The sequence below is a fragment of the Lineus longissimus genome, chromosome 15, assembly GCF_910592395.1.
Source record: "Lineus longissimus chromosome 15, tnLinLong1.2, whole genome shotgun sequence".
Taxonomy (NCBI): Eukaryota; Metazoa; Nemertea; class Pilidiophora; order Heteronemertea; family Lineidae; genus Lineus; species Lineus longissimus.
In genome coordinates, this window is record NC_088322.1 from 13,101,430 (window position 1) to 13,121,312 (window position 19,883).

Genomic DNA, 19,883 nt, shown 5'->3' on the forward strand with positions numbered 1-19,883 from the left:
ACAACAGAAGCTCTAACATGGAAAATAACCTCTCTCCCGTTATCATTTGAAGTGACTTCGGACTTAATTGCAACAACCGATGTGTCAACTGACCTCCTCTTAGAGGCTACAGAATTAACAACTGGAAAACCAACCTTTAAGCTTCTTTCTTCAACAACTGACCTCCCGATCGGGACTTCTGCAGTCACAATGGGGAACCCAACCTCTAAGCCCATTTCAACAACTGAGTCTTCAACTGATTTCCTGGAACAAACAATAAGGTTGACGACTGGCAAACCATCCTCTCCACAACTTACTACTGGCGAGCTGTCAACTGACTTCCTGCCCGAGACTACAGACGTCATGACAAGGGAAGCCAGCTCTCGGCCTCTAACATCTGAAGTGACCTCTGTGCCCATTTCAACATCTGACTTATCAACTGACTTCCACAAGGAGGCTACAGAAGTTACAGCAGGAGGAGCAGCCTCTGAGCCTCTTTCAACAGCCGTGTCTTCAACAGACATACTGCCCGAGACTACCGAAGATACAAAGAGTGATGAAGCAATCTCTAAGTCAATTTCAACAGCTGAGACTTCTACTGATTTCCGCGAAAAAGCAACAATGGTTATGACAGGGAAACCATTCTCCCCGCCACATTCTACAGGCGAAATGGCAACTGACTTCCAGGCTGATACTACAGAAGTGACAACGCTGGAACAAAGCACTCGCCCGCTTTCAAATGTCATTACATCAAGTGACCTTTGGGTAGAGACTACGGAACAGGCGACAGTGGAACCGGTTACACGGCAGGGGACAGGGGAACAAACCTCTCAGCCTCTTTCTACAACCTTGCCATCAACTGACTTCGTAGTTGAGACCAAGGACTTCACGACCAGGGAACTGACAACTGAGGATGTTTCTACGATCAAATCTTCAACTTATAATTCGGCAGAAAAAAACGCATCACCAAATACGTTTTTGACTGATGCCACGGATGCGGGAACAGTGAAACAAACATCATGGGCCATTTCAACACCTGAGTGGTCAACTGACTTCTCGACAGAGACGACAGAAAGTCTGGCACAGAAAGGAACCTCTCGGCCTTTATCATCTGAAGTAACTTCTGAAATAATTTCAGCCACAAATGTGTCTACTGACATCCTCAAAGGTGCTACAGAATTTAAAACAGGTGAACCAAGCTCCCGGCCTGTTTCTGCAACCGAGTTTCCAGCCGACTTCCCGACGGAGACTACCGAAGCTACGCCGAAGGAACTAACCTTCAAGCCCACTACAACAATCGAGTCTTCAACTGACTTCTTCATAGAAGCAACCGAATATTCTTCCCCAAAAATTACCACAGAAAAACCAACCTCAGGAGCATTTTCTTCCGCACCGATGTCAACCGACTTCGTGGCAGAGACTACAAACGATACGACAAGGGAAGAAACATCTCACCTGCCATCAGTTGAGGTAACTTATGAGCCCATTTCCACAACCGACTTATCAACTGACCTCAACGCAGCCACTGAAGCTACAGCAGCAGAACCAAGCTCTCAGTCTCTTTCTTCAACTGAGTTTCAAACTGACTTCACAACCGAGACTTCCGAAGCTACACCGATGGAACCAACCTTTAAGCCCATTACAACAACCAAGTCTTCAAGTGACTTCTTCATAGAATCAACCGAATACTCATCCCAAAAAATTACCACAGAAAAAACAATCTCTGGAGCCTTTTCTACAATACATTTCTCAACCGACCTCTTGGCAGAGACTACAGGAGATACGACAGGAGAAGGAACATCTCGGCCCTTGACAACTGAGGTAACCTATGAGCCAATTTCAACAACCAACTTATCAACGGACCTTATCGCGGAAATAGAAGTTACAACTACAGCAGAAAAAACCCTTCAGCCCCTTTCTGTAACGGGGTTTTCATCTGACTTCTCGATCGAGACTACCAAAGTTATACCAAGTGAACCAACCTCTAGGCCAACTGCAACAACCGAGTCTTTAACTGACTTCTTCAGAGAAACAACCGAATACTCAATCCCAGAATTCACCATGGGAAAACCAACATCTGGTGGTATTTCTACAGCAGAGTCTTCAACTGACCTGGATGAAACCACTGGAGGTACTGGAGGAAAACAATCATCCCCGCCGCTTTTCAATTACAAACTGTCAACAGACTTCCTGGCAGATACTACAGAAAATGCGATTAAATCAACTTATTATGACATTACTGCAACTGATACTTCAACTTCCATCGAAATATCGACAGAAGATACTTTTTCTCCAACTAGTGCATTCTCTGAAGAGGCAACCGACATCACAACAAAACCTCTATCAACTTCTGAGTCTTCATCCGATTTCACAGCAGAGCCTTCAATACCAACAAACGCATTCTCTGAAGGCACATCTAGTGTCACAATAGAGACTGCATCGACCACAATCTACCTACCCACACCCGAGTCTTCAACTGATTTGAAAGCAGAAACGCCTTCACCGACTAGTGCATTTTCTGAAGAGACAACTGATGTCACAACAGGGTCCATATCGACACCAGATTACCCATCAACTTCTACGTTTTCATCGGAATTGACAGCAGAGGCTTCTACGCCAGATAAGGCATTCACTAAAGGGACAACCGGTATAACAGCAGTGTCATCTACAGACTACCTAGCACCGGAGGCATCGGAGGCATCGGAGGTTTTAACAACAAGAGATTTCCAATCAACTTCTTCGTCTTCCTCCGATTTCGCAGCAGAGGCTTCTGCTCCGAATAACGCATTCTCTAAAGGGACAACCAGTGTCACAACAAAGACCATATCGACAACAGACTACATACCAACATCCGAGTCTTTTACTGATTCGATAGCCGAAGCTCCATCATCAACGATTGCAATCTCTGGAGAAACAACTGACGTCACAACAAGGTCCATATCGGCCACAGACTACCAACCAAGATCTGAGCCTTCGACTTATTTCATAGCGGGGACTCCTTCACCAACCTATGCATTATTTGAAGAGACAACCGAAGTAACAACAGAATCAGTATCGATAACAGACAATCTTACCACGGCTGAGTCTTCAAGTGATTCGACAGCAGAGACTTCTACACCAGCACATGCATTCTCTGAAGAGACAAGTAGTGTCACAACAATGTCTATATCGGCTACAGACTACCCTTCAACATCTGAGCCTTCAACTGATTTCATAGCAGGAACCCCTTCACTGACTAATGCATTCTCTGACGAGGCAACCGATATGACAACAGAAGATTCAACAACCAGAGATTTTCTATCAACTTCTGCGTCTTCCCCTAATTTCGCTGCAGAGCTTTCTACACCGAATACTGCCTTCTCTGAAGGGACAACCAGTATCACAACAGAGACTTTATCGAAAACAGACAACATACACACGTCCGAGTCTTTCACTAATTTGATAGCCGAAGCTCCATCATCAACGATTGCATTCTCTGGAGGGACAATGGACGTTACAACAGGGTCCATATCGACACCAGACTACCTACCAGCATCTGAGTTTTCGACTGATTTCATAGCAGAGACTCCTTCATCGACCATTGCATCCTCTGAAGGGACAACCGAAGTAACAACAGAATCAGTATCGATAACAGACAACCTTACCAAGCCTGCTGAGTCTTCAACTGATTTCATAACGGAAACTTTTTCACCAACCAATGCAATATCTGAAAAGACAACCGAAGTAACAACAGAATCAGTATCGATAACCGACAGTCTTACCACGGCTGAGTCTTCAAGTGATTCGACAGCAGAGACTTCTACACCAGCTTATGCATTCTCTGAAGAGACAAGTAGTGTCACAACAGTGTCTATATCGGCTACAGACTACCCTTCAACATCTGAGCCTTCAACTGATTTCATAGCAGGAACCCCTTCACTGACTAATGCATTCTCTGAAGAGGTAACCGATATGACAACAGAAGATTCAACAACCAGAGATTTTCTATCAACTTCTGCGTCTTCCCCTAATTTCGCTGCAGAGCTTTCTACACCGAATACTGCCTTCTCTGAAGGGACAACCAGTATCACAACAGAGACTTTATCGAAAACAGACTACATACCGACATCCGAGTCTTTCACTAATTTGACAGCTGAAGCTCCATCATCAACGATTGCATTCTCTGGAGGGACAATGGACGTTACAACAGGGTCCATATCGACACCAGACTACCTACCAGCATCTGAGTCTTCAACTGATTTCATAGCGAAGACTCCTTCACCGACCATTGCATCCTCTGAAGGGACAACCGAAGTAACAAAAGAATCAGTATCGATAACAGACAACCTTACCAAGCCTGCTGAGTCTTCAACTGATTTCATTACAGAAACGTTTTCACCAACCAATGCAATATCTGAAGAGACAACCGAAGTAACAACAGAATCAGTATCGATAACAGACAACCTTACTAAGCCTGCTGAGTCTTCAACTGATTTCATTACAGAAACTTTTTCACCAACCAATGCAATATATGAAGAGACAACCGAAGTAACAACAGAATCAGTATCGATAACAGACAGTCTTTCCACAGCTGAGTCTTCAAGTGATTCGACAGCAGAGACTTCTACACCAGCTTATGCATTCTCTGAAGAGACAAGTAGTGTCACAACAATGTCTATATCGGCTACAGGCTACCCTCCAACATCTGAGCCTTCAACGGATTTCATAGCAGAGACTCTTTCCCCGACTCATTCATTCTCTCAAGGGCCAGCCGAATTCACAACGGAGGCTATATCGACGGTGAATTACCAACAAACACTTGCGGAATCAACTAATTTCATCGGAGAGACTCCTTCACCAACAAATGCTTACTCTGAAGAAACAACCGATTTCACAACAGCGTCCGTATCGACAAGAGAATCCTTGCCACCAGCTGAGGTTACGACTGATTTCATAGAAGATACTCCTTCACCAACATATGTAACCTACGAGTCCTTGTCGACAGCAGATTACCAACCCACATCTGAGACTCATTTCACACTAGGAACATCTTCACCTACTGATCGATCTTCTGAAGGAACAACCAAATTCACGACAGAGACCTTATCAGGAACAGATTACGAAACCACAACTGAGGCTTCAACTGATTTCAGAGCAGAGACTCTTTTACCAATCAGGACATACAACGAAAGGACAACCGATGTGACAAGTGAGTCCCTATTGACAACGGACTACCTTTCTATATCAGATATCTCAACAGATTTAAGTGCAGAATCTCCGTTACCAACATTAGGATCTTCTGAAGGGACATACGATAGCACAACATCGTCAGCAGATTATTCGACCATACCTGAGACTTCAACAGATTTAATATCAGAGTCTCCAATACAAACTGATAGATCTTCGGAAGGTACAAGCGAAGTTATAATAGAGTCTATATCGACAACGTATGATCAACCCATACCTGAGACTTTGACTGGTTTCCCATCAGAGTCTCCTCTGCCAACAACTGTATCATCTGAAGGAACTACCCCAATCGCTACCAAGTTCATATCGACGACAGGCGACATGTCCACATATGTGGCTTCAACAGACTCCATAGCAAAGTCTCCTACACAAAATGATCGACCCACTGAATGGACAACCGAAGTCACAACAGAATCCTTATTGAAAGATTACCTAACCACATCAAAGTCTTCAGCTGATTTCATTGTACAGACTCCTACACCGACTGATCGATCTATTGAAGAGCTCACAGCAGTCACAACGGGGTCGTTATCGACAACAGACTATCTCTCAACACCTGAGACTATATCGATAACAGGTTACCACCCAACATCTGAACCTTCAACAGATTTTAATTCAGATTCTCCCATACCAACTGATCAATTGTCTGAAGGCACAGCAGAGTCTGTATCAACTGCTGATACCCTACCCACGTCTGAGTCTTCCACTGTTTTCAAAGCAGAAGTTTTATCATCAGCTAGTACTCTCTCTGAAGGTACAACTGACGTCACAGCGAGGTCTTTATCTAACACAGACTACCTACCAACATTTGAACCTTCGACTGAATTCATAGCAGAAACTCGTTCACCTACTGATGTATCTTTTGAAGGGACATCCGAAGTCGCAACTGAATCAAAAACGATAACAGACGATCTGCCAACACCAGAAACTTCAACATATTTCATACCACAGACTCAAATACCAACTGTTAAATCTTCCAAAGGGACAACTGGATATTCCTTATCAACAGCAGATTCCCTACCAACAACAGAGGTTTCAACTGATTTCAAAGCAGATAAACCTTCACTAGCTTACACAACCTCTGAATTTACAACCGAAGTCACAACAGAGTCTATATCTACAACAGATTACCAACTAACATATGAGTCTTCAACAGATTTCATTCCACAGTCTCCTTTTCCAACTGATCGATTTTCTGAATTCACGACCGACGCCGTCACAACAGATTCCCAAACAATATCAGAGTCTTCAAATGCTTACATACCACAGACCCCTTCACCAACTGATAGATCTTTTGAAGGTACAACTGAGGTCACGGCAGAGTCCTTATCAACACCAGATTACCATACCACATCTGAGGCTTTAACTAACTTAGCGGAGACTCCTTCAACAACCAATGCACAGTCTGAAGAAACAACCAATAAAACAGCCGAATACTTATCGACAACGGACTACCTTACGACATCAGATAACATATCAGAATTGCACGCAGAATCTCCTTCACCAACTATAGAATATCCCGAAGCCAAAGGCACATCCGAAATTTCAACAGAGTCATTATCAACAAAAGACTTCCTGTCCTCGAATGAACATTCAACAGATTTCATATCAAAGTCTCCCGCACCAACTGGTCGATTAGAACAGACTCTTTTTCCAAGCAGTGCATACTCTGAAGGCGCAACCGAAGTCACAACGGAGTCAATGTCGACATCGGATTACTCACTTAACACATCTGAAACCTCGACTGATTTCCTAGCAGAGACTACTTCACCAACGACTACATTTTCAGAGGAGACCACTGATGTTACAACCAAATCAATATCGACAACAAAATACGTACTCACATCTGACATTTTAACTGACTTCAGAGCAGAGACATCTACACCAACTAATGAATTTTATGAAGTGACAGAAATTCCTACGACAATAGATCGATCGTCAAAAGCGACAAGCAATGTTGGTGAAGGTACAACCAACCTCACGACAGTGTCTTTATCGACAGAAGCTTACATTCCCACAGCTGAGGCTTCAACTGATTTCATAGAAGAGACTCCTTCACCCACTGATCGATCCCCCGAAGCGCCAACCGAGGTCCCAAAAAAATCTTTATCCACAACAATTTACAAACCCGCTTTTGAAGCTTCGACGTATTTCATAGCAGAGACTATTTCACCAACCACTCCCTATTCTGAAGGGACAACCGAAGTGACCACGGAAACTATATCGACCGAAGATTACCTAACCACATCTAAGACATTGACTGAATTTTTAGCGTGGACTCTTTCACCAACCAGTGCATTATCAGCAGAAATAACTGACGTTACAACAGAATCAACATCGCCAACAGAATACCGACCAACAAATGAGATTTCAACTGACTTCAGGGCAGAGACGCCTTCACCAACAAAGGATTTATATGAAGAGTCAGAAATTCCTACCACTATTGCTAGATCATCAGAAGCTACAAGCAAAGTGGCTGAAGGGACAGCCAAACTCACAGCAGGGCCTTTATCGACAAAAGCTTACGCACCTACCAATGAGGTGCCAACTGATTTCATGGGAGATACCTCTTCACCAACTAATCGACCTTCTGAAGAGACAACTGAAGTCACGAGTATGTCTGCATCGACAACAGTTTACAAACCCACCTATGAAGCTTCAACTGATTTCTTAGAAGAGATTTTTTCACCAACTAGTACCTACTCTGAAGGGACAACAGAAGCAACCATAGAGTCTATATCGACAGCAGATTACCTGACCTCATCTGTGACGTCGACTGATTTCGGAGCAGAGACTCCTTCACCAACGAATGCATTATCAGAAGAGACAACAGACGTCACAACAGCATCGATAATGACCACAGAATATCTACCCACATCTCAGATTTCAACGGACTTCAGAGCAGAGACACCTTCACCAACTACTGAATTCGAGAAAGAGAACTTTACCATAATTCCTTCACCAACAGATCGATCTTTAGTAGGGACAATCAAATTACCCACAGAGTCTGTGTCGACAACAGATACCGATTTCAAAGTAGAGACTCCTACAAAAACTAATGCATCCACTGACGGAACAGCCAATGTCACAACAGAGTCTATATCGACAATAGAATACCTACCCACAAATGATGAGGCTTCAACTAATATCATTGCAGAGGTTCCTACATCAACTGATCGATCTTCTAAAAGGACAACCGATATTACAACGGAGTCTCTGTCGACAACAAACTACATCACCTCACCTGAGACTTCAACGGATTTCACATCAAAGAGTCCTACACACACTAATCAAACTTCTGAAGGGACAGTCGAAGTTACAACAGACTCCATATCGATAACATCAGACACATCAACTGATGTCAGAGAACAGTCGCTTTTACCAAATAATCAATCTTCTGAAGGGACAACCAATGTCACAACAGAGTCGTTATCAACACCCGATAATCTACAAAATGAGTCTTCGGCTGATATTATAGCAGACACTCCTTCACCAACTGATTACTCTTCTGAAGGGACCATAGATGTTTTTGTGACAAGGGACTATCTGTCAACACCTGACTTTTCAACCAATTTTATTACAGAGACTCCTTCACCAACTCACCGATCTTCACAAGAAACAACTAAAATAACTGCCGAATCCATATCGACAACAGACTATCTGCCATCTACAGTTGAGACCTCGGCAGATTTCATAGGAGAGTCTTCGACACCAAGTGATCAATCCTCTTATGTGACATCCGACGTCTCTACAGAGTCCTTATTGACAACAGACAGTATGTTCTCATCTGGGACTTCAACAGGAATGATAGCAGAAACTACCTCGCCAACTGCTCAATCTAATTGGACATATGATATCACAACTGAATCCTCATCGCAATCAGATCACATGTCTTCACCTGACACTTCAACAAATTTCATAGCAGAGTCTCGTAAACCAAGTGAACAGTCTTCTGAAGAGACAACGGACCACATGACCTCACCAAAGCCTTCAACAGATTTCACAGCAAAGAGCCCAACACCAAGTGATCGAATTTCTGAAGTGACAACAGAGACCACATCGACAACAGACTTCCTGTCTGCACATATGACATCATCGAATTTCTTTGAAGATTCACAAGATCGATCTTCTGAAGGGATAACTGATGTCACAACAGAGTCTTTTTCGACATTCGATCATTTACCAACTGAGTCTTCAAAGGGTTTCACAGCAGAGACTCTTTCACCAAGTGATCGAATTCCACAAAGGACCTCCGACGTAACGACGGAGTTTTTGTCGACAGCAGATTATCTATCCATGTCCGCGACTTCTACAGATATGATAGCTGAGTCTTCTACAGCAAGGGATCGATATTCTCAAAGGACTACAGGCGTTACAACAGAGTCCTTATCAAAAACAGACCACACCTCACCTGAGACTTCAAAAATTTTCACAGCAGAGAGTCTTACACCAACAGATCTAACTTCTGAAGGGACAACCAAGGTTGCGATAGAGTCCTTATTGACAACATACCCTATGACATCACCTGAGGCTTCAACAGATTTTACAGCGGAGACTCCCACAGCAACTGATCGAACTTTTGCTGGGACAACCGATGCTACAACAGAGTATTTATCCACAGCTGATCATCTTCAAACTGTGTCCTCAACTGATTTCATAGAAGAGAGTCCTGAACAAACTGATCGATCTTCTGAGGGGAAAACCAAGGTTACAACAGAGTCTATGTCGATAACTGATTACATACTCGTATCTGGGCCTTCAACGGGTTTCACAGAACATATTCCTACACCTATTGATCAAACTTCACAAGAGACGCCCGAGGTCACAACAGATTTTATGTTGACAACAGACTATCTACCCATACATGAGAGTTCAACATATTTCCTAGCAGAGTCTCCTACAGCAAGTTACCGATCTTCTGAAGGAACAACCGACGTTACAACGGAGTCCTTATCGAAGACACAGTACATGACTACATCTGAGACTCCAACAGATTTCACAGCAGAGATTCCCACACCAACTGATCGATCTTCTGAACGGGCAACAGATGTCACAACAGAGACTTTATCAACAAACGATCATCTACCAACTGCGACTTCAACTAATTTCATTGCAGAGACACATCAGCCAACTGATCAAACCTCTGAATGGACAACAGGTATAACAGAGTCTATGTCAACAACAGACTACCTGTCTGCACCCGACACGTCAACCTCTTTCATAAAAGAGTCATCTACAGTTAATAATCTATCTTCTATAGTGACAACCAATACTACAACAGAGCCTTTATCGACAACTGATCGTCCATCAACTGAACCTTCAACTGATTTTACAGTATCGAGTCCAACACCAAGTGATCGATCTTTTGAAAGGGCAACCGATTTCACAAAAGAATATTTTGCGACAACCCTGCCAACTGCACCATCAACTGATTTCATAGCAGAAACTCCTCCACCTTCTGATCACTCTTCTGATGGGACAGTCAAAGTCACATCAGATTCTTTATCGACAACAGCCTACTTGTCCGCACGTGAGACAACAGACGACAGCATGACCTCACCGAAGACTTCAACAGATTTCAAAACCAAGAATCCTACACCAACTATTCGAACTTCTCAAGGGAGAACAGAAGTCATATCGACTTTAGACTATCTTTCCACACCCGAAACGTCAACTTATTTCCTAGAGGAGTCATCTACACCAAATAATCGCTTTTCTGAAGAGTCAACCAAAGTCTCGACAGAGTCTATATCAACAACTGATTACCTGCTCGTATCTAAGCCTTCAACGGACTTCATAGAGGGGTCACCTTTACCAAATGATCGCTCTTCTGAAGAGACCACCAATGTCCCAACATGGTCTTTATCGACGGCAGACTATCTACTGACTAAGTCTTCATCTGATTTCACAGCAGAGACTCCTACCCTTACTGATCGATACTTTGAAGGCACAGCCAAGATCACAACAGAGTCTTTATCCGAGCCTTCAACAGATTGCATAGCAGGGACTCCTACACCTATTGATCAAACTTCTCAAGGGGCACTCGAGGCCACAACAGATTCCATGTCAACAACATACTATCTACCCATATCAGAGAGTTCAACAGATTTCATAGCAGAGTCTTCCACACCAAGTGATCGATATTCTGAAAGGACAGCCGACGTTAGAACATTGCCCTTACCGACAACAGACCACATGACCTCATTTGAGACTTCATCAGTTTTCGCAGCAGAGAGTCCTACACCAACCGATCAAACTTCTGAAGCGATAACCGAGGTTACAACAGAGTCCATATCGCCAGCAAACTACTTGTCCACACCTGCGACTTCAACAAGATTTTTAGCAGATACTCAGACACCAACTGATCGATCTTCTGAAGGCATTACCAAAGTCACAATGGAGTCTTTTTCGACAACCCTGTCAACCGCATCTTCAACTGATTTCATGGTAGAGACTCCTACTTTGACTGATCGATTTTCTGATGGAACAACCTATCTCACAACAGTGGCTTTATCAACAGGTGATCATCTACCAACTGAGTCCTCAACCGATTTTAAAACAGACACTCCTGAACCAACTGATCCATCTTCTGAAGGGACAACCAAGGTCACAACTCAGTATCTGTCGACAACCGATAATCTACTCGTATCTGAGTCTTCAACGGATTTTATAGCACAGACTAATACACCGGCTGATCGATCTTTACGAGAAACGTCCACGGTCTCATCTCAGACCTTGTTGACAGCTGATTCTGAGACGTCAACAGATTCTGTAGCAATGTCTCCTTCACCATCTGATCGATATTCTGAAGAGACAACCGACGTCAAAACTGAGTACTTACCGAAAACAGACCACATGACCTCGCCTGAGGCTTCAACACATTTCACAGCAGAGGGTCCTACAACAACTGATCGAACTGCTGCGGGGACAAACGTGGTTACAACAGGGTCTTTATCCACAGGTGCTCATTTACCAACTGTATCCTCAACCGATTTCAAAGCAGACACTTCTGAACCAACTGGATCAACGGAGTCTATGTCGACAGAGTATTACCTACTCGTATCTGATCGTGAGACTTCAACGGAATTCATTGCAGAAACTCATTCATCAACTGACCAATCCTCACGAGGGAAGTCGGACGTCACATCTAAAGCCTTGCCGACAGCTGATTATCTACCCATATCTGATACTTCAACAAACTCAATAACAGAGTCTCCTATAGCAACTGATCGATCTTCTGAAGGGACATCTCTTGTCACAGCAGAGTTCTTATTGACAACAGACCACTTGTCCTCGCCTGAGTCTTCGACGTATTTTATTGCAGAGACTCCGACACTAACTAGTCGATCTACTGAGGGAACAGCCGAGGTAACAGGAAAACCTTTTTCGACAACCAATTATCTTCTCACAAGTGAGGCTTCAAATTACTTCATAACAGAGACTTCTACACCACCAACTGCTCCATCTACTGACGAGAAGTCCAAAGTCACAACAGAGTCCTTATTGACAACAGGCCACTTGCTCTCGCCTGAGTCTTCGACGTATTTTATTGCAGAGACTCCGACACTAACCAGTCGATCTACTGAGGGAACAGCCGAGGTAACAGGAAAACCTTTTTCGACAATCGATTATCTTCTCACAAGTGAGGCTTTAAATTACTTCATAACAGAGACTTCTACACCACCAACTGCTTCATTTAATGACGAGAAGTCCAAAGTCACAACAGAGTTTACAACAGGCCACTTGTCAATGCCTGTGTCCTCGACGGAATCCATACCAGAGATTGCGACACTGATTGGTCGATCTTCTACCGAAATTACAACAAAGCCTCCATTGACAACTGGTTATCTAGCCACAAGTGAGTCTTCAACTTACTTCTTAACAGAGCCTTCTTCACCACCAAATGATCAATCTACTAATGCGAAGTCCAAGGTCACAACAGAGTCCTTATTGACAACAAGCCACTTGTCCATGCCTGTGTCCTCGACGGAATCCATACCAGAGACTTCGACACTAACTGGTCGATCTTCTGAGGGGACAGCCGAGGTCACACCAAAACCTATATCGACAACCGATTATCTTCTCTCAAGTGAGGCTTCAACTTACTTCATAACAGAGACTTCTACAACACCAACTGGTCGATCTACTAACGCGAAGTCCAAAGTCACAACAGAGTCCTCATTGACAACAGGCCACTATTCCATGCCTGTGTCCTCAACGGAATTCATAGCAGAGACTTCGACACTAACTGGTCGATCTTCTGAGGGGTCTTCCGAAGTCACAACAAAACCTACATTAACAACTGGTGATCAAGCCACAAGTGAGGCTTCAACTAACTTCTTAACAGAGACTTCTACACCAACAAATGATCAATCTACTAACGAGACGTCCAAAGTCACAACGGAGTCCTTATTTACAACAGGCCACTTTTCCACACCTGTGTCCTCAACGGAATTCATAGCAGAGACTTCGACACTAACTGGTCGATCTTCTGAGGGGTCTTCCGAAGTCACAACAAAACCTACATTAACAACTGGTGATCAAGCCACAAGTGAGGCTTCAACTAACTTCTTAACAGAGACTTCTACACCAACAAATGATCAATCTACTAACGAGACGTCCAAAGTCACAACGGAGTCCTTATTTACAACAGGCCACTTTTCCACACCTGTGTCCTCAACGGAATTCATAGCAGAGACTTCGACACTAACTGGTCGATCTTCTGAGGCAACTGCCGACGTCACAACAAAACCGATATCGACAACCGATTATCTTTTCACAAGTAAGGCTTCAACTTACTTCATAACAGATACTTTTACACCACCAACTGATCAATCTACTGACGAGAAGTCCAAAGTCACAACAGAGTCCTTATTGACAACAGGCCACTTGTCAATGCCTGTGTCCTCAACGGAATCCATGCCAGAGTCTTCGACACTGACTGGTCGATCGTCTGAGGGGTCTGCCGAAGTCACAACAAAACCTATATTATCAACAAAGGACTCCCTGTCCTCCTCTGAGACTTCAACATTGTTGGCTGTGGATAATCCTACACCAACTGATGCATCTTTTGAAGGGGAAACCGACATCACAACCGAGTCTCTATCTAAAACTGACAACCGATCCATACCTGCTAATTCGACAGGTATCATTGTAGAGACTCATTCACCAACTAATACATCCTTCACTGAAGGGACAACCGAGGTCACAACAGATTCTATAGCGTCAACAGGTTACCAATCCACATCAGAGTCATCGACTGATTTCATGTCGGAGAATCCTACCTCAACTATAGATTCTACAAGTTTTGGACATTCTGCGTTACCAACGAAGCCGGTGTCTGCAACTGGAGTTTCTGAACACGTGGAGGAGACCACAGCTGAACCTACTACCACCTCAGAAACCAAACCTTTGACCACAACTATTGGGAACACAACAGGTGTAACAACACTGGACACTACAGAGCTAACACCTACAATGGAGTCTTCAACTTTAGTAAAGGCTTCAACAGAGGTCACAGAGGATACTTCTAGATCAGCGGTTATTACGAGTGTCACAAAGGAGGACGCACTCTCAACAATTTCGCTTCCAACACCAACTTACGGATCAAGTGAAGTTACTCCCTCGGAAATGATAGCTGAGTCCGCATCGACCACTATGACAGTCTCATCTACACCAATTGGAAGTTTAACAGAAGGGGCTCCTGCAGGTACATCAAGTTTTCAACTGACAAGTGATGACCCTTTACATTCATTTACGACAGTTGGGTCATCCGCTGACCATAGTGTCCTGCCTGAGTCATCAACAGCCATCGAGGCTTCAACAGCAATGACTGAAATTTCAACAGACTATATTCTGACAAAGGAATCGTCAACCGGCGTCATAAGTGATACGCATACATCAACTGGAACCAGTAGTTTAGGTACAAACTCAACACCAACGAGCACCTTCCATGCAGAATCGCGATCAGCTGGAGCGACATCAGAGACACAAACTCAAACATCTTTGAGTATGACCACATCAAAGGGGTCAAAGCACACCCAGGTAACTGTTGATGAATCGACTACAAGTTCAGTGGAGGATGGTAAAACAAACTCTCGTACTGGCGCTTCTATTTCTACAACTTCAAACCCGTTTGCCACGGATGGGACATGGACATCTTTAGACACGGGAACCCCGTCCACGCACCATGTGACAAACAGTACGCCTCAGCCAACTTTGCATACTACGAAGCTTCCTGATAATTCAACCACGAACCCGCGTGTGAGCTCCACTACACGAAGAACGTCTCTTGCACCAAACACGTCTAGGAGTATGAATTCAACGACAAGTGATACTTCATTGCCACCTTCGACATCACCATCAGGTATGTTTGATTGTGGTAGTAAATTGAACATTGTGAATGTCGTCATTAATACGACTATAGAAAAAGAAATATACACAGTTAACGTTCTGCCTCTCAGATGAAAAACATCCCTATCTCACACGACTTGTACCTTGCCCAAATAAATTCCCCCAAAGTTATCTCCACTATTCTGCAGTTGGTAAAGCATGTTTGCCAAATGAGCACCTGCATAGTTTGACGTGTAGCTGGTAGCACCACATCGGTAGCACCTGCAGCCAATATCTCGGACGGGTTTTGGCTAGGTTTATGTTCAGTCGTCTGAAATCCTTCAACATTGTTTTGTCAAACACTCAAAAATAGTTCCATATGGGAAGGATTAATCAATATTTGTATATAAATTCCAGGCCCACCGAAGCCGAAGGAAAAACTGCTCGAAGTAAGAAGTAAACTGGTTCTGAAATTAGACAACTCAAGAGTTAAAAATGAAACCGAAAAAGCCGAAATTTTGAAAGCTTTGCAATCTTGGGTAGGTATACGAACTCTTTTTAAACTATTTTTGATAGTATCATGACAAATTTGAAAATAAGAAGTACAACAAAATCTTGTTCCCAAGATAGGTATTCCAACCAGATGCCAAACAGAAGCTACTGGTCCAATTTGGGGCTTTTCGTTGACTTATGTGCATCGTAAGTTGCTATAGGGACCTGGCTATTATTTGAGTTATTAAAAGTGATAAACATATTCCATATGCAGGTCCGAAGTATTCTCTCTCGCCACCCATCCATCAAAGAGGGCAAGGTCGGCAACATTACTGAAGAAATGAATCAAAGTATCGCCAGTTATTCCGTGATCTTCAAGCTGAAGACCCTAAAACACTACACAATGAGATCCCTCATGAACTCACTTATGAATATAGTTCGGAATGATTCTTCTGGAGGCAACACTACGGCCATTATGGATAATGTTAAGCTGTTGCTGGAACCGACTGCTGAACGATTAAGAGGTTTGTATTTGTGAGGAGCGCGGTGCCGCAGTGGTTGTAATCATGCCGGACCGAAAGGAAAATTAGTTGTCAACTCACTGTTGTTTCACAAAGAAACCGAATCTATCGTCAGACTCTATATTCGCCATGTATGCCTTCGTTCCATTTACTACGCTGTCTAAATGCCTTTGAGGTCAGGGGCTCTGCTCAGTCCCTGGCAATTTGTCTGGCTTTTCTGCCAGCATCCTCTTACCGAATTCATCCGCGCACAGTTTCAATATGTTCCGTTACCGTTCTCCGCATCAATACACTTGTCTGTATCAGTAGTAGATCAGTGTACATGTACACGCTGACAAAATGTCTGTAAGCGTGTAGCTTTCGTAAATTTCGTAAAAATATTACTCTGGTATCAATCTTCGTCACTTTTTAGGTGCCCTCCGCGCCGTGGATGTCTGCCAAGCGACCAACATCTGCCCGTTCGGCCATTCCTGTGTCGCTCTGAACGGAACCAAGCTATTCAGTTACAAATGCCGACACAAGTGCGACACGTTTAGATGTAAGAATGGCATCTGTAACCTGAACAGAGAAGGCGAACCAAGTTGCAAGTAGGTTTAGTGCGAATATCTGCAGACACATATTATGCAAGTTGCATCCGACTCGAAAGTCGACAATCCGGTTCCCTCTCGTCGCTAGACCCTAATCCAATATAGTCACGTATTTGATTCCTCATATATAATCGAGGAAATCGGGATGGAGGTCCCATCGGGACGCGGGATTTGCAATATGCGAAAAACCGAAATCATGTCTTCATTTGAATATGTAATCAGTATGGCTGTAATCGCTTGCATGGATAAGCAGATGAAATGGGCACAGTTGACTGAAAATGATTTCGCAGTCCATGTCTATTCCTTCTAAACGATTTAACCCATCTGTGCTAACCCATATTCTTCCAGATGCACTGTGACTGAGCTTTACATTTTCATCGGCAAGAACTGTGACGTCAGAATCTCTCGGATGCCACCTAGCGGCGGGAAGCCAAAAATGATGGCTCTTGGCGTCATCATGGCCGCTGCCTTTCTAATAGGTGTCGCAAGTGTTTGTACTTGCTGTGGTGTCGTGGTCCGTCGGAGACGTAGACGACAGAAGGAGGAATCGGCTGATCAGTATGCTGATTATCTTCCATTACTTTCCTTAAGCAGATTTGTTAGGCATTTCGGTCACTTTGGAAATTTAGAAGCCTTCCATCAGGCTCCCTACCGCGCCGAAGATGCAGAATTTGGGTTTGGGTTTAAACACATCACACCCAAAATAATCGCCAAAATTTCACTTCAACAGAACTGATTGCGAATAATTGCGTCGTTAAGAACCGTTACGCCTTGATTACGCACTTGCGGTATTGTTTAAGTCCCCCTTTAAGATTTTTTATCACAAACTGTAATTTTTCAGTTACGTCGACATCTACGACATATGCGACGGGGCATCGTGGGATTGGCTGACCAACCTCGACTCCCTGAACAATGCCACCATTAACGATATCAACGACGGCGAAACAACCCAAGCAGACGGTGTCGATATCTATCCAACATGGCGGGTACCAAGGATACACTTCAACGACACCTGGCTTGAAACAGAAAAACCAAAAGATAATGGCCACCTCGACTTTTTACAAGCCCGCAGACCAACAATAGAAAGATCTCCATTGGTTCTATCGCGGCCTGTTCCCTCTGACGTCACTTGGCAGGAGGCAAGCTCGTCTGACAACACTAGTATACCGGATGGAGTTTTTGAAGTGAATGATGAACTTTACGGAAACTTGACGTCGTTTCAGTTGCCTTTTATACCGCGAGCTAAGCTAGATCATCCTCCCGATAGGGGGCACCCTTCGCCCGAGGACACTAACCCTGATGAAGATGTAAGTACTTTATCTACAGCCATTGCGTAAACGTTAAAACTACCATTAACTTACTAAACGTACAGTGCTTGTAATTGTGAAGCAGCTTCAACATAGCGAGAGAGAAAAAGATCCATCTGGTACTGTACACTTCCCTTAGATACTGTAACACTTCCAGATAGGGGCCATTCGTTAGAAAGGCGCAATACCTTGGTAGGCTCAATTCAACTATCAAGGTGCAAGTAAATCCATAAGTCACTTTCTCTTCAGTTTTCATACTACTCAACATATTCTGATGACGATGAACGCACGGTGCAAACGCCGGCCTCTTTGACCCGCGATGACGTCACGGAGGCCGACTCGGCCTGTAATGCTACGGAGCCCCCCTACACTGACCAGTACAACACAATCGATTCTTACCTGAATGGAAATGGAAGAGAAATGAGGGTAGGTGATATCGGATGTTCTTCGCTCATCGCAGCCTACTCTAATAGTTTTCCTCTGTCTTTTTTAACATTCACAAAAACTATTTTTTGCAGATTCGCTCCGTCCCACACAAGCCACATAGCCTGTTCAAGATGTGAAGCGGTTAAGAGAGTAGTCGACCTCCTCACTCTAGCGGAGAGATCTGTTCTATCCTCTTTACAGCATCAACAACAACAACATCAACATCGATCAGGGCCTGTGCGGAAGTTGAAGAGTGCAAGGAAACTGCTCAACAGTCCACTGAAGCAGAAGATCAGGGGTATGCATTTTGAAAGCTCTTCAACCATCATTCTGACTTACAGTGGAAATTCATTAATCTGTGTTACCAAATACGTAACTAACATCTTATGTAAATGAACGTTTCTCCATTTTACATGTCTGATACCCAAATATTTCGTTTTCAGCCTCCGGGTTGCAGTTCGGGCCATTCTTCTAATACAGAGAATCTCACAGCGAGTATTGCCAAATTTTTACTATGATCAAAGAGTGAATTATATTTGTATATATGTATAAATTCGTTCGTGTTTTGTTTGAGCCAGTAATTATTAGAATATGTCTTCTTTTCAAGGCTGAGAAGAAGATACAAAATGTCAATGATGGTAAATTCTCTCAAGAGTGATATGAAGTGCTTCCAGTGGACAGAAGGACATATATTGGCTGCTGAGGTCAACTTTATCTGGCTCACATTGTCCACGGCAATAGTCTTCCTTTATATAGGATCAGTCATGATTTTAATCCTGAAAGAAATATGTTTCCTTTAGACATACACATGTCACAAGTTCGAGAAAACTTGATTCAGCAAAGAAAAAAATAAGATTGTTGGAAGCTTTATTTGTAAATTCACGAATCAAAAATACATCTATGTACAACATTACGTGCATTGCTCCTTGTTTTATTATTTTGATTATTTAAATGAATCAAAAAATGACCGTCCATGAACGAGCAAATGCCTAAGTTTTGCTGGCTATTAGTTT

At 43.4% G+C, this 19,883-nt stretch overlaps 2 protein-coding genes across 2 annotated transcripts in view; both read left to right on the forward strand.

Annotated features, from left to right (window-relative positions):
* The window catches only part of LOC135499436 (mucin-3B-like), a 43,822-nt gene extending 43,704 nt beyond the window's left edge, over nt 1-118 (forward strand). Inside the window, exon 4 of the mRNA XM_064790180.1 lies at nt 104-118. Within this exon, the coding sequence (XP_064646250.1) occupies nt 104-118 (15 nt within the window). The remainder of the gene's footprint in view (nt 1-103) is intronic.
* A 71-nt stretch (nt 119-189) lies between these two features.
* LOC135499437 (mucin-17-like) lies at nt 190-19,805 on the forward strand. The gene is made up of 9 exons (XM_064790182.1): nt 190-15,571; nt 15,955-16,076; nt 16,304-16,553; nt 16,963-17,137; nt 17,486-17,695; nt 17,979-18,444; nt 18,694-18,870; nt 18,963-19,168; nt 19,314-19,805. The coding sequence occupies exons 1-8, from the start codon at nt 190-192 to the stop codon at nt 19,005-19,007; spliced, it is 16,827 nt and encodes a 5,608-aa protein (XP_064646252.1). The 3' UTR covers nt 19,008-19,168; nt 19,314-19,805.
* Nucleotides 19,806-19,883: the final 78 nt, after the last annotated feature.

Bases quoted from the DNA above. Each gene is read 5' to 3' on its own strand.
- LOC135499437 (XM_064790182.1), top strand. From the start codon at position 190: ATGGGGAACCCAACCTCTAAGCCCATTTCAACAACTGAGTCTTCAACT. The intron at 17,138-17,485 runs GTAGGTTTAGTG...ATATTCTTCCAG, and splicing joins GAAGGCGAACCAAGTTGCAA to ATGCACTGTGACTGAGCTTT. The intron at 18,871-18,962 runs GTAGGTGATATC...TATTTTTTGCAG, and splicing joins GAAATGGAAGAGAAATGAGG to ATTCGCTCCGTCCCACACAA.